Raw genomic sequence first — 12,997 nt, forward strand, 5'->3', positions numbered from 1 at the left:
TCTAGAAGGTAGATGATAACTCTGTATGCTAACTCTAGATGATAACTTTAGAAGGTAGATGCTAACTCTAGATGCTAACTATATATGCTAACTCTAGATCAGGGGTCGGGAACCTATGGCTCGCGAGCCATATATGGCTCTTCTGGTGAAGGCATATGGCTCCCAGATAATTTTGAGTTGAAAAAAAAAAAATCTCCGCCGCCACCCTGTAATTTTTTCTATAGCGCCAGATTACAGCAGAAGTAATTTAAGGTCCTTTTCTTAAAGACGTCTTTGTTCTTTTATTAAACTAAACAGCCGTCGGTTATTGATCGTATCTAACCAACAGCATGTCATTTCTGTCTCTACGTGTCGTGTTAACACTTCTCGGCTCTCCGTCTCGCGCGCCGCAGAGCTCCGATGCCCACGAAGATTGGCTTTTGGCAAATCGTCAAGAATGAGCATATCTTGGCCGTCGCTCAAGCGTAACCTGTCAACGGCGTAACGCAGGGGTCGGGAACATATGGCTCTTCCGGGGACGGCATTTGGCTCCCAGACAATTTTTAGTTGAAAAAAATAAATCTCCGCCCGCCACCCTGTAATTTTCTCTATCTCGGCAGATTACAGCAGAAGTAATTTAAGGTCCCTTTTCTTAAAGAGCACATCTTTGTTCTTTTATTAAACTAACAGCCGTGTGTTATTGATCGTCTCTACACACCAGCATGTCATTTCTGTCTCTACGTGTCGCGTTAACACTTCTCGGCTTTTCGTCTCGCAAAAAAAAGTCACCTGCACCCCGCCCCCCCTCCCCGTAGCATCATGCAGCACCAGAATTCGCATTAAAAGCAAGACATTTAATTTATTATACGTTAAAAATACTATATGGCTCTCAATGAAATATATTTAATGGCTCTCCCAGTCAAAAAGGTTCCTGACCCCTGCTCTAGATGCTAATTCTAGATGCTAACTCTAGATGCTAATACTCAAAGTTTAAACACAATTAAAATGTGTATTCAGATCTCCGAGGCTACCTGTTACATATGGTCAGTGAAATAATATTTTTCACGCAGTTTTGTTTTATAGTTGATGTCATATTTATTGAATGTGTTTATGAAACTCTGTTCCTTCTGTAAATGACATCTATTGCTCTGTCCATCCCGGAGAGGGATCCTCCTCTGTTGCTCTCCTGAAGGTGTCTTCACTTTTTTCCCTGTGAAAGGGTTTTTTCTATTTTCTGGGAGTTTTTCCTGATCTGATTTGAGGTCAAAGGTCAGGGATGTCATATGTGTACAGATTGTAAAGCCCTCTGGGGAACATTTGTAATTTGTGACTATACAAAATAAACTGAATTGAATATAATTGAATATTAGAACACTTCATATGACAACACAATCACATTACCAACATAATCCACAGTGTATTTCCCATGCACAAAGAATTGTAAAGGAGCGGTGTGAGACTTCGGGGTGAGGTTCAACTGAAAGGCTTTTGACTCACGATTCCTTTTGGAGAAGCCTGGAGGGAACGTTTCAATGCAAAAGTTCCTTGTTAAAGTCACACAAAGGGATGACAAAATTGAGCTTTTTCCAGGAAGGGGACATAGCATTGAGGACTCTAAGGTAATATGCTTAGTACTAAGGAAGACTGTAATTTCTACAGTTTCTAAATGAAGATTCATCACCTCATGATTTAGAAAATCCAGTCTGTGGCCTTGTTGTCATCAAAATAATTGTTGTGCAAAAAGGCTCTCGGCCACAAAACCAAATGTGAAGCTCTAAAGAGATTTAGAGATTATGGTTTATTTCTCATGGAGCATGAGGCATTCAAGTGCCACTCTTTAAAGTGAGAAACAAGGTTGGACAGTGGAACGTTCAGCGTTTTAAAGTTGATATGTTATTCTTTATGTGACGTCAAAGGATCGTCTAGTTGGGCTCAGTGGTACGTGGTTACAGATGCAGAGCCTTAGATAACATTTGGCACACACAATTTATTAATACTTAAGGAAGGTGAAGTTTCTCAATGTTTGCAAAGCCGAGAGGGCGGCCCCATTCAATCAAATGAAAAGTGACAACCATTGTCCTGTTAGTAAGTCAACAATGTCATAGGCACCTTAAAGAAAAATAGTTTCGCTTTTGGTGTGAACGCACCTTAAGACTGGAGGATCTTTGCTGATCCTGTCCAACAGTAACAGACTCTGCCTACCAGTACTTCTAAACACCACATCTTGATTTAATTCATGCAAAAAACAAAGTTTTACAGGGGGCTATATGTATCTTTCGTTGCCTGACAACCTCATGGTGAGAAAAATAAGTTCATTTTGAAGTATTGTATTAGTAATTGTATGATATGGTAAAATGATCTTTTGCTAAGCACCTTCACCAGCTGCTACGCCTCAAACAGAGATATCTATATTGAGCCCACACTGCCACTAACTTCAAATATCATCACATTTATGGAAATAGGACGTCACTTCAGAGGGAGGCAGACAAAGGTTTTCACATGACTAGCTCCAAATCATCATCATCTTCTTCTTCTTCTTCTTCTTCTTCTATGTGAAGAGTAGCCTATCACTCTAACTTCTAATGAAACTGTGCATAGCCTAATGTAATTGATTAACAAGTGAATGGATGCACAACTGCAGGCGGTAATTTCAAGAAATATTCCAGCACATCTCTTGTAAAGCACACAATAAATCCTGTGGGTAGTTAAAAAAATGTTATTCCTATAAAAGTAACTTTAAACTAATGTTACCTGCAGAGTGTGATGATTAAGTACTAAATTTAATGAGTGTCAACTCAGCACATTTTATACTAAATTACACATAATTACCGAGAAAAGCTAATCGGTTAAAACCACCTATAATCGCACGGCTAAATGTACATCCACTGCGCGCCCTCCATCTGTGGAGCTGTGACTTGTTAATTGTGCTTTATTCGCAATTTATTGCATAAAAACTAAAACCATTACACAATTCACCTGAAAACATACAGCTGGCCCATTGTATTAGAATTGGAGTTGATAAAAGTGTCTCTTTAATCATACTTTCAAACTGAAATGTCACATTGCAGTGAAAGCTCCTCATTGCTCAGAGTAATTGGAAACTTTTGCCTTTATTTGATAGAAAACAATGGTCACATTTGCACAAACACCTTACAATTTAATCAGCGAGATGTGGATTCAGCTCAGTGGATATTTTGAGGCTTTTGGCTGCATTTTATTGTGTTGTTTGTGTTCACAGACATGAGACATGGAGCAAACCAGAGGAACTGGAAACAGAGAAAGGTTTTCATTACTGTTCAACTGTGAATATAAAGTGAGGAAAATCTCTGAGAAAAGTCTGTCACGAATGTGCATCCCTTCCATGACAGGTAGCCAGCATCAGATTCATGATGTCTGTTATCATTATTCTTCATAGATACAGCACTGAGATTAGAGGCAGCTTCTATGTTTAGCGATTCGTGTCCTGTTGTCAAACGTATGGCGGCTCTACGCCATCTGGCAGCACGGACGCCGCCTTTCAAAGCGCCAAGTACACGAGAAGAAAACTGCCGAGCTTCCGCGATGTAACGAGGACAACGATGTGAAAGAAAAGGAAAAGCTGTTCATCTGTTTGGATCTTCTCAGAAATCAAATAACATCTTCATTCCACAATTAATTCATACATTTTCTACTTGTACAATCTTCTACAAATATGTATTATGTTCAGTAGGTCATACAAAAATAGCAAGAACACTATATATACATATATATTGTCTCTGTGCAGAAAATAAAATACTGCTGATATTTGCCACATGTCTTCTTAAGTGTTCATGTAATTTCCAGGTAGGCTTTGACTGCACATGAAGAGAGGGTCCATGGAGGCCACTTTGGCAGCGATAAAAGAATGTATACAGTGAAGGACGGCTGTTAGGTTAGCAAACTCCAGTTCCTGAAAGGAAGAAGAAGAGACGCATCAATATGTACAAGATGGTTGTATTTAAAACTAAAGAGCTCTTGAAAAACTGAATTTATAAAACTCAAACACCAGATAATGGAAACATTCTCACTTGACCTTCTGTAAACAGACCCATTCACTCCGTGATCTACTTCTGAGCAGGTGAACCCAACAACACAATGGTCTATGCTGACTTTTTATTGAAATAGCTTTTTGTGACTCCTCGATCTGTGCTTTTTAAAATAATAGAATAAAGAAAATTGCAATCCATTTCAAGTAAACACATGTGCAATCACTTTGTTAGAACAATGCAAATAAAGTTATATATGTGCAAATTGAGCAAATAAATAGCTTACTGGGACTACAATAACCTGTTTTGCACTGTATATATTTTCAAGATAATAACAATTGGCCGTCGCTCAAGCGTAACCTGTCAACGGCGTAACGCAGGGGTCGGGAACCTATGGCTCGCCAGCCATATATGGCTCTTCCGGTGACGGCATATGGCTCCCAGACAATTTTTAGTTGAAAAAAGAAAATCTCCGCCCGCCACCCTGTCATTTTCTCTATCGCACCAGATTACAGCAGAAGTCATTTAAGGTCCCTTTTCTTAAAGAGCACGTCTTTGTTCTTTTATTAAACTAACAGCCGTGTGTTATTGATCGTCTCTACACACCAGCATGTCATTTCTGTCTCTACGTGTCGCGTTAACACTTCTCGGCTTTTCGTCTCGCAAAAAAAAAGTCACCTGAAAAAACAAAACAAAAAACTAATTTGAATTACCTTCATCTCTATTTGGTTGCTTTCAGCATTCTTGAAGAGGAGCTTTACCCTGGTTTTCCCGTCATCGGAGGAGCCTTTAAGTTGAGAGAACTTATATCGCCACAGTGCGGTCTGAACGGGAGGGAGGGGATCATCAAACCCAGCAGCACAAGGACGTATACAATAATGTAATACCTTGACTTACTACAGCGAGACTTTCATGATCAAGACCTGACATTTCAATGTGCAATTGTACTTTAAAGGAACTGTACAGTTTATGACAAAAGTGTATTCGTACTTTAGAACTCAGTGCTTTGACATTCTTGCAACAATTAAATGGTCAGAAACTGCCAAAATAATCCCTCAAACATGTCTTTAACAATGGCACAGCCTTATCTGAGATACAGTTCCTCTCTACCTTTATTGTGGTAAGTCCACTGTGCATAATTAGTGACAATCGAGAGTCTTTTTGTTGTTGTAATTCTGTGGCTATTCAAAATAAACACAATGGACACGTTAGTGAGTCAGGACTGGCATAAGATGTCAAACTGCATTCTCAGGAGCTTTTAATGAAGGGAGGAACAGTTAATGACCTGGATGACACAATAATTGAGCTAAGAAATACTTCACCTTAGAAGTTCCTTCCGAGCAGGTGAACCCTGATCTGAAATCCAGGGTGAAGCACAGCACGTTTCCCTGGCTGCTGCACATGTAGCTTTTGGACTGTTGAGAGAGAATTGATAATTAATGTTTAGATAATTATCCTTCTGTACATAAAGTATCATGGTACATTTCTCTGTCAGAGCCATACATAAAGACCACATAAGCACATATCACATGCTTCTTCTCACTAAGGCTGTACTGTATGTGAACACACAATACCTTCATTTCCCCGTGTCCAATTTGTGGGTGTGGATTCAGCCTAATATTGGCAGGGGATGAATTCATAATTCACTTGGCATTCATCATACATCTTTGCGTTGGCACTCGTTTACGGAAAGTTATCCAGACGTAGTCGGTGAAAGTGACTGAGCTGCGTGAGCCTACGGATGATGTCATGAACCCAAACACGAGGGCGTTAGATGTTCCAACGTTTATGGGATGTCCACAACAAGTATAAAGCAAAAGATAAGCCCCGCCCCTCGCGCAAGTGAAGCAAAACGCCACAAATGGTCACGAGTGTAAAGCGTTGAGAATATTCTCAACGTGTGTGAGAGAGGCAGAGTTGCACCGTTTACCAAGAGAAGGCCGTTTCGGCAGAACTTGAGCATCCAAAAACGGAGGAAGCTATCGAAGGTTATTAGCAGTGTTGCTCCGTCCGTTTAGTTTACCTTAACAACTAGCAAACAAGCTCGGTTGATGAAAGTTAGCACGTCGAGCTAGAAGAGGGAAGAAAAAGCTTTAGTCGAGCTAACAAGCTTGTTAGCTAGAATGTTAGCGCTAACAATGGCGTGAGTAACAGCTAGGCCGCATGCACAATGCAAGGAATCTACTAGTTATTTAATTAAAGTCATTGTGACTCACGACTGCATCTACTGCCACTATTAGCAACTGGCAAGCTAACTGCTAATGGGCCCGAGGTCAGGAGTTCTTAACCTTTTTGACATTTCCTTCCAGTCACTCCCCTGCATATAACTTAATTCTCCAATTAAATACACTTAAATAGTTAAATACACTTAAACACACTTAAATACACATACATTTTCACCTTAAATACACTAACACTTATTATTTATTTTTTTAACTTGCCTGTCTGTGCACTTATATTTATATTTTTAATTATTGCACTGTGTTTATTGTTCTTAATGTCATTGTCTATTGTTGCACCACCCGCCATGACCCATTCCTTGTATATGTGGCAATAAAAGGTTCTGATTCTGATGTGTATGTAAACCTGCACATACAACAAGACGCCCAACAAATCGAGCTAACGCAAGAAAACATTTAACGGCTCAAGTCAGTGTTACGAAGATTTTACTCAAGAAAAAAAAGGAGGGACTCAAAAAAACGGAGAAATTTAAATTTGATAAATAAATAATATAGATAAAATGGATACATCCCAAATAATGCGTTTCAAATTACATAAACTCTAAATGAAATTAAATACAAGCTAATGAAAATATAGCCTTGCAAATGAAATGCTTAAGCAGTCTTCATATGTTTCCCCTCTCAATCCACACACACTCCACACACACTCCACACACCGGGCTCTGGCTCAGCACCTCGGTTCAAAAAAAATCTTCCTTTGTACAAAAATATTTTTCTTCTTCTTCCGAGGTAAACTTATACTTATTATTATTTTAAAATTAATTCTGAAATACTGGAGAATGAGAAACCCACAAATCATCTCCTGCCTGAGGCCCTGATCCGTGGCATTCAGCCTTTATGACTCAGGCTGACCCACATACGATCTGAAACTATGTTGCGTGACTGGGCCAATGCAAAATCTTGTCTGGCATTTCTAATTAAGTTAAAAATTTAAAAAATTTAAACAAACTGTGCAACATCAACAATGGATCTTAACTCAATGTACGAATCCCTAGCATGCATGCACATACGTTCATGCTCCCATTACGGCTTTGTACCATAAATCATCCTAAACCTTTGAAGTTATAGAATTTTTGGGGCTGTTCAAATTTGATTATATAAATCTCTCATAATTCTCATAAATCAATGAAGGGCATTTAAATGTGAACGTCAAACAGACCGTGTTTGTTTTAAATTGTATTTTCTGCTCATAGAATTATTTGCCTTTACACTTATTTACTTTGCTCATGCGTGGATGTTACACTTGTTTATGCGAGCGTCGTTGTTAAAGTGGCGCTCTGACACGTGAGGCCTTGAAGATCTGATCACCAGAGCAGACCGGAGTTTGTGTTGTCACGCGTGCAAGGGAAGGCAACATCCTAATAATGTCAATTGAGTGCCATAAATCCTTTATATTCATTCTGCTGCTGCAACACAAACAAGAAAGTCTCTCACAATTATCTGTTTCTTTCTGTCTTTAGAAAAGCACTGATTTGTCAGCGTGTTCCTCTCTGTGGAGCGATACCCCTCTAAAGGCTTCGCTTGCAACATGACTTTGTTGTTGTTGTTGTTGTTCTCCACTCTGGAATACCAAGACGTGTATTCAGATGTTCCGTTTGTGTTACATATGACTTTTATTCCCTTCTTTATTTATGTTGTGTGTGCCATTAGCCTGTGTTCAGATAATGATAAGAGTTTTTTAAACCTTTTGCACATAACATGAAGTATTTAAACTTGCTTATGAATATCTGCGTAAATAAGTATTTTACATGGTTTTTATTACAACAAATTAAGTATTGTTACAGGTAAAAAACCCAAACCATGCTATATTTTGCTCTTTAGATTACGGTTGTTGGCACAACTGAAAAATGTAATCCTATTTTATTTCTATTTTATTCCTATCATGGATTTCAATGACAGAAGTGCAGTGAATATGGAGAAGGGATTGTACGGTCCTTTCACGGAAAGTGTTGTCTTCCATCTTAAGGAGCGGCGTGACTTCAGCTGTGACAGGGATACGCCCTGTCACAGCGGCAACTTCTTCCTGTCACCGCACGCACGGCTGTGTTGTGACGAGGTGAACTGTGACGACGCTTCACGGATTGGAAAGAATTAGCGAATTAACACCTCCGTGGCAAAGTCTGAAGGACGTGTGGGGAATTATATAGAAACAAATGAGAGAGGACAGGTATCAGCGAAAATAATTCTCACAGGTGTATAGCATGCAGAACTCTAGTTGCGCCACAATGAGTGGGAGGAGATGCCGGGTAAGGGAGGCAGTGAAGGTGACGATCTAGGATGCGAGAGCCTTCACTGCATCTTTTAAAACTCATACATCCTCCAACAGGAAGCTTCTCAATACATGGTGATACAACTCTGCTTTGAGAGTGGTATCACAACGTGTGGCACGAATAACACAGGACGATTGAGAAGTACACCGCCTCAAAAGACGCAAATGGAGTCCCCCGCACGCTCTTACGAAACCCCAGTGGTTAGCTAGCTACCTTGATGGAGTGAATATGGAACTTTCAGTAGCCAGAATACATGGTGCTAAAGAAAGAACTATCTTATCCTGCTCCACGGCTTTAAGCAAAAATCAACAATATATATATAATTGTAACATAATATAATACATTCCCTTATATAATATCTGGAGATGTATGAGGGGGGTGGGCATCGCCAAAAGTGGAAGGGGGGTAAATTAACAGTATTTATATGTGTGTATGTATTAGGTTATGCAGGTATGTGCATATATATGTTAATATGTGTGCAGGTTTTTGCATGTCTACCCGTATTCATATATATATATTTTTTTACTTATATTTATTTGTTGTTGTTTTTTGTCTGAGTACCTTTGTATGCATACAATGTGTACATCTTTTCCTTTGCATGTGCATATCTTAAAAACCAATATAATATTTGATTTTTTTTTTAAAGACCCAAACTATCATTATAATTTGACGCATCCCTTAAATTGAAAGTGTGTGTTTAATTTATATTGACAAACGCCATGCCGATCCACATTATAGAGCACGAGACTGCAGAGTCGTGAAGTTAGGAGGATCAAGTAAAGAATGCCGAAACTAAAGTCGAAGAAAGGAGGAGCACCTGACTTGAAACCGTAAAAAAATATATACATATATATATATATATATATTCAAAAGCTCTGAAGTGGAGGTACCTCTGCAGGGACTGAAAGCCAAACAAGATGACATATTAAGTCAGTAGAGGATGAAAAACAACACAGAAAAAAGATGCTGGCTCCAAACTACTGCACAGCTCCGTGAAGACAGCAACTAAAGAAGTGCTTGTCACTCTCTGAAAATAGACCTACATGGTCCTGGAGAATATATGTTCCCTCCTCAGAGCAGAACCAGCGACACCTCGCAGTGGATATGACATCTGCCTAGGGTGCTGAAATAAGCCGACTGGGCGCCTATAAATAACACGATCAATCACCAATTATGTTCATTGGAAACCGTCCATTGATGTGCATCGAAGCTTTTCATTATTTATTAATGTATAATAGACGTGGGGAAAGAGAGTCCGACAAAGGTTTCTTAAGAACGATGGGAGCACATTTTCTCTGGAGAAAGAACGAGTTAAATGAGTTCAGTGTTTCCTCATTCTAGCAGCAGTGTTCTCCTGATTATATCAAAGACAAAGGGAGAGGGATCTGAGAGGGAAAACGCCGACTGGACAGTTTTGTCAGTTATACCCCCGACTTCTACCCCATCAGCAATGTTTACGTAACATCTCGTGAGTTTGAAGGTTGTCCTACGCTGGACTGTGTTGAGTGTTCCTCAGACGCCACAGGACGCTCGCCTAATTGGCTGGAGAACAAGCAACTTTAAATGCTTCATCCCCTTCATTGGTTTCCCAAAGGAAGGGGGCCCACATTTGCATCTTTAAGACTGAAAAAATGCTTCGTTATCATATTTCATTCCTTTATACTGATAAGTGTGTGTTTGTGTGTGTGTGTGTGTGTGTGTGTATGTGTGTGCATATTTGACATCGAGAGAAGTGTACTTACTTTCGAGTACAGAGTTATTAAACACTGATGTGGGCCCATGCCAGTTCTCCAGATAAACAAATCATTCAAATACAACAATATATTGGCACATGAGACACTAATCTGATTTCATGAATGTGAAATCTAAATACCCATTTCATTACATTCATTATTTATTATATTTAACATACAGGACTGTCTCAGAAAATTAGAATATTGTGATAAAGTTCTTTATTTTCTGTAATGCAATTAAAAAAACAAAAATGTCATGCATTCTGGATTCATTACAAATCAACTGAAATATTGCAAGCCTTTTATTCTTTTAATATTGCTGATTATGGCTTACAGCTTAAGAAAACTCTAAAATCCTATCTCATAAAATTTGAATATTTCCTCAGACCAAGTAAAAAAAAAGATTTATAACAGCAAAACAAAATCAAACATTTGAAAATGTGTTTCCAGGTGTTTCGAGTTAATTAGACGATTCAAGTGATTTGTTTAATACCCTACTAGTATACTTTTTCATGATATTCTAATATTTAGAGATAGGATATTTGAGTTTTCTTAAGCTGTAAGCCATAATCAGCAATATTAAAAGAATAAAAGGCTTGCAATATTTCAGTTGATTTGTAATGAATCCAGAATGCATGACATTTTTGTTTTTTTAATTGCATTACAGAAAATAAAGAACTTTATCACAATATTCTAATTTTCTGAGACAGTCCTGTAAATCCAATGCCCGTCAATCTCAGTTGCTTAGACCAGATGTTCAAACGGCCCTGAATGTCACTCACAACCCGACAGCTGACATTTATGTGACATCCAGAGTGGATTCAGCCCCATTAGCCGGCGACAAGCTAACCGAGTGACTGCAGCTTCAAACGCTGCATATTATCATATTATCATACTATCATCCCCCCTTTGAAGCTATAGTTGTGTGGAGCAGCAGAGGAGTCCTGCATCGGGGCTTGATATTGTTCCAGTGAACCAGGGCCACGTGTCCTTTCTGTCCGGCTGCTTGTTTTTCAGTTTTTCTTTTTTAATAAATTCGCAAAAAATTCTTCATTTCTGTTTTTTATCATCAAGATGGGGTGCTGATTGTACATTAATGAGAAATAAAATGAACTTTTTTGATTTTAGCAAATGGCTGCAAGGAAACAAAGAGTGAACATATTAAAGGGGTCTGAATACTTTCCGTACCCACTGTATATAATATATATAATTAATAAATATATCAAAGGAGATAATCTATTTAATGTTCAGCTGAGGATCCACTGCCAAGTTTACAATCTAATCGTAACATGGCAGTACTGAATATAATATACTTCACCACTGACATACTCATTAATGATAATAAACCAAACTGCATTATTTTATGGAAACTTGGCTCCCGACTCCAGCTTTGCACAAACGTCGTGAACTTTAGTGACGTAACCCGTAAACGTGACGTCCTGTTGGTCCAGGAATGTCTCGTTTTCAAGCCGGTGTTTCCGAGAAATACCTCGAATTTTCACCACAATAACTTGTTATTAGTAATAATAATAATAATATAATTGTTTTCAGCGAATACATAGGCGTTAATCCTGTCCTGCTCACTCATTATTAGCAATACACATCATAAATTATAAGTCTGAATTCAACACTGATTTGTGTGTCGAGGCGGTTGCCATGACGCTTGAGGCTCCTGCTGACATAACCGTCAGTGCACGAAGGGTTAACCGTCACGCTGGAGGGAACCTTTTCTTTTCTTTTTATCGGCTTCATGTTGAGATTGGACAGGAAACTGGCAACGCTGCACTTTGTAACGCCGTGTTCTGTCTCCCAGGTGTCTCCTGATTGTTAATTGCCTTCACCTGTGGTTTCCCCCTTATGCATACTCCCATTCTTCTCTGCCAGATTGTTGGCATTGTTACCTGTTGTTTAGTCCTGTTGTTGTTACCTGTTGTTTAGTCCTGTTGTTGTTACCTGTTGTTTAGTCCTGTTGTTGTGACCTGTTGTTTAGTCCTGTTGTTGTGACCTGTTGTTTAGTCCTGTTGTTCTTACCTGTTGTTTAGTCCTGTTGTTGTTACCTGTTGTTTAGTCCTGTTGTTCTTACCTGTTGTTTAGTCCTGTTGTTGTTACCTGTTGTTTAGTCCTGTTGTTGTGACCTGTTGTTTAGTCCTGTTGTTGTGACCTGTTGTTTAGTCCTGTTGTTCATACCTGTTGTTTAGTCCTGTTGTTGTTACCTGTTGTTTAGTCTTGTTGTTCATACCTGTTGTTTAGTCCTGTTGTTGTTACCTGTTGTTTAGTCCTGTTGTTCATACCTGTTGTTTAGTCCTGTTGTTCTTACCTGTTGTTTAGACCTGTTGTTGTTCCCTGTTGTTTAGTCCTGTTGTTCTTACCTGTTGTTTAGTCCTGTTGTTCATACCTGTTGTTTAGTCCCGTTGTTGTTACCTGTTGTTTAGACCCGTCATTGTTAACTGTTGTTTAATTCCTGTTGTGAATTCCCCGTGTTAATCTCTCGTGTGACTTCTCCTTCTAGCCTGAGTTCCTTGTTTGACTTTTCCTCAGTAAATAGCTTTGGGGTTCACCTTTACCTGACTCCTGCTTGTTTCCTCTGCACCTGAGCTGTTGCCTCACCTCACCCCGTGGCATACTCGTATCGAACGTTAGGGCAAATAAAGAGGCCGGTTCAACTTATTATTAACTATTATGAAGCCCTGCTCTTCATAGAGCTCAACCACGACGCGCAATAAGCTGTGATTGGATCAGCAATTGTGTTTTTTTTTTTTAGAAACTTGCGT

At 39.0% G+C, this 12,997-nt stretch overlaps 2 protein-coding genes across 2 annotated transcripts in view; both read right to left on the reverse strand.

Moving 5' to 3' along the window:
- Positions 1-2,275, reverse strand: part of LOC130201641 (thyroid peroxidase-like) — a 31,925-nt gene extending 29,650 nt beyond the window's left edge. The window contains exon 1 of the mRNA XM_056426723.1: positions 2,263-2,275. Coding sequence (XP_056282698.1) covers positions 2,263-2,275 — 13 coding nt within the window. The remainder of the gene's footprint in view (positions 1-2,262) is intronic.
- An 806-nt stretch (positions 2,276-3,081) lies between these two features.
- LOC130201642 (gamma-2-syntrophin-like) overlaps positions 3,082-12,997 on the reverse strand; it is a 74,084-nt gene continuing 64,168 nt past the window's right edge. Inside the window, exons 15-17 of the mRNA XM_056426724.1 lie at positions 5,306-5,398; positions 4,697-4,807; positions 3,082-3,907 (exon numbers count right to left, since the gene is read on the reverse strand). Of these exons, the coding sequence (XP_056282699.1) occupies positions 3,779-3,907; positions 4,697-4,807; positions 5,306-5,398 (333 nt within the window). The 3' untranslated portion in view covers positions 3,082-3,778. The remainder of the gene's footprint in view (positions 3,908-4,696; positions 4,808-5,305; positions 5,399-12,997) is intronic.

The sequence above is a fragment of the Pseudoliparis swirei genome, chromosome 11 (assembly GCF_029220125.1).
Source record: "Pseudoliparis swirei isolate HS2019 ecotype Mariana Trench chromosome 11, NWPU_hadal_v1, whole genome shotgun sequence".
Taxonomy (NCBI): Eukaryota; Metazoa; Chordata; class Actinopteri; order Perciformes; family Liparidae; genus Pseudoliparis; species Pseudoliparis swirei.